Here is a 2,287-nt window from a genome sequence, read left to right as displayed (position 1 = left end):
TTTTTTCAGAATCGGAATCTCCATAGCCTAAAACGTGGGATTCCGTAAAAAAAATAATAATAAAACAAGGGGGGAAAGGTTCAGATTACATATAGTCCATCTGGACCATTTTATTTAAAATAAATTTAATGTATTTTATGTAAGAACTTGATTGAACGTAGTCAATGTATTTCACTCGAAATAAGTCCACGTAAGTGTTAATTCCCGCAGTTACACTATTATACCTTATTTTCTTCATGTGTAAAACTAATCTTTTCGTAATTAAAGTGATTGTTATACGCTAATTGTTATTTGGGACTCCAAAAACAATCACAGAAACAAAATTTTTTATGCATCCGAATGACAAAAATATATTTGTAATTTTCTTTTTTTCACTAAAGTAAAATTTTGAAAAGTATATTTCCATTTTAATCAGCCGTGCTTTACCTGCTTTGTAGCCACCTTTAGGTTTTCTAGGCAGGGCTTTGTAATTACCTTTTATGGAAATAAGAATAAATAAAATGCATTATCCCTTCCATTGAATTAAAAAAGTATTCTGAAGTTGTCAAAACTAATAGATACCAAGTTAATGAGAGCAAAATAAAACTTTTTTTTTCTTTTTATTATACTATTTCGTTGTTTAGCCACAAACTATCTCTGAATGATCAAACTTATGATCAGGTCTATGTCTGTAAGACGGCATGTTGCGATTTGAAAGAATAGGCTATTTTTAGTAAATAGAAGGATCGCGTTAGAGATTTAATTTTTTTTTCTTTTTACTTCTTTTTCTTTTATTTTTAGTTGTTTTATCGTAATATGTATAGCTTAAGAGTTGCTGTTATGTTTATATAAGATGGTTTTTGCTTGAACAGAACTATGGGACTGCGATTTCTAATAACACTGCAGAATAATTGATCCTCTGCTCCGTGCAACACATTCGTCTGATTTGTATACAAACTACGTTATTTATCCATAGATTGACCTTAATCGCGCAGACCTATAACATATATTCCAGCCACGACTACCCTATCTTTTATTCAGACTTTGTTTATTTATGATACCATTATATCCAATGTGGCCTTTTCTTAAGACAATAAACTATGACTTTAGGGAGATTTGGCTGCTGTGTCTAGCAGGTCGAATGAATTGTTCTCAACTAGGTTCCTTATGGCACCAGAGGGTCCTTATAAGCTTTTTTTTTGGGGGGGGGGGTCCACACAACAAAATAGTAAATTGGGGATCCACAACAGTATTTTAAGGACCCCTGAAAAAATTTTGCTTTAGATGTATGCATTGTATTTATTGCAAGAAACAACCAGGTTTTTTTCTCTAACATTTTAAATAGTTCAACCTACACAAGTTAATGTGTGAAAAACAAAACAGGAATTTTGAAAGGTTTTTATAAAACTAGTTTTTAAACATCGAATGGCAATGGTGTCCACCAGAATAAAATAGTAAACAAAAGTGTCCGTAGATGAAAACAGTCGGGAACCCCTGGTGTAGAGGTTTGTTAATGCAGTAAGTTGCTTAGATAGAAGTATGTCAGTCAAAGTATATTTTGTGGGAGTGGGGTACGGTGTTACAAACCATTGTTTCTGTAAAATGTAAAACAAGCTGCTAGGCTCCCTCGTATATATACTGTGTCTGTCACACTGCACTTGATCATGCAGCTTGGATTTTAGAATTAAATTGTCTGTTTAACACTACTACTACTATCAATTGACTGATAGGTATCTTTATCAGAGTTCACTCTGTTACAAACATTCTGATCATGTCTCTAGTTGTAGACAACTTTCTTCGTCCCTGTCCCCAGCCAGCACTGAGTATCTGAAAAATACAAGTGCTGTTCTTCCCACAATTCCCAGTGACTAAGCCTTAAAAAATATTCATTTCTATTTCAGTGCTGACTGAGCAGATTTATGATGAAAGTCATTCCAGCTACTAACTTATCATCCAATGTGTCTTTTATGACAGGGGAGATTAGTTGGTAGTCAAGAGACTACAGGGAAACTGTTTAGTCCTGCATCAGACCTGATTGAGTAGTGCTATGGTTTACAGTAGTGGTTCTCAATCAGAGACCATGTAGCCCTTGGTGGGGGATCCATATAATCATTGTCGTTTAACGTCCGCTTTCCATGCTAGCATGGGCTGGACGATTTGACTGAGGACTGGTGCATCAGATGGCTAGACCAGGATCCAATCTGATTTGGCAGAGTTTCTACAGCTGGATGCCCTCCCTATCGCCAACCACTCCAAGAGTGTAGTGGGTGCTTTTTACGTGCCACTGGCACGAATACCAGTCAAGCGG

At 35.5% G+C, this 2,287-nt stretch overlaps 1 protein-coding gene across 2 annotated transcripts in view; it reads left to right on the top strand.

Annotated features, from left to right (window-relative positions):
• The window catches only part of LOC106869813 (ribosome maturation protein SBDS), a 16,354-nt gene that overhangs the window by 987 nt on the left and 13,080 nt on the right, over nt 1–2,287 (top strand). The window contains exon 1 of one of the 2 annotated variants that reach the window (XM_014915698.1): nt 150–190. The exons of the other annotated variant lie outside the window; for it this stretch is intronic. Coding sequence (XP_014771184.1) covers nt 165–190 — 26 coding nt within the window. The 5' untranslated portion in view covers nt 150–164. Of the gene's footprint in view, nt 1–149; nt 191–2,287 lie in introns of those variants that run through there. 2 annotated transcript variants of the gene reach the window in all.

Source organism: Octopus bimaculoides, chromosome 6 (assembly GCF_001194135.2).
Source record: "Octopus bimaculoides isolate UCB-OBI-ISO-001 chromosome 6, ASM119413v2, whole genome shotgun sequence".
Taxonomy (NCBI): Eukaryota; Metazoa; Mollusca; class Cephalopoda; order Octopoda; family Octopodidae; genus Octopus; species Octopus bimaculoides.
This window is presented reverse-complemented; position numbering and strand designations above follow the sequence as displayed.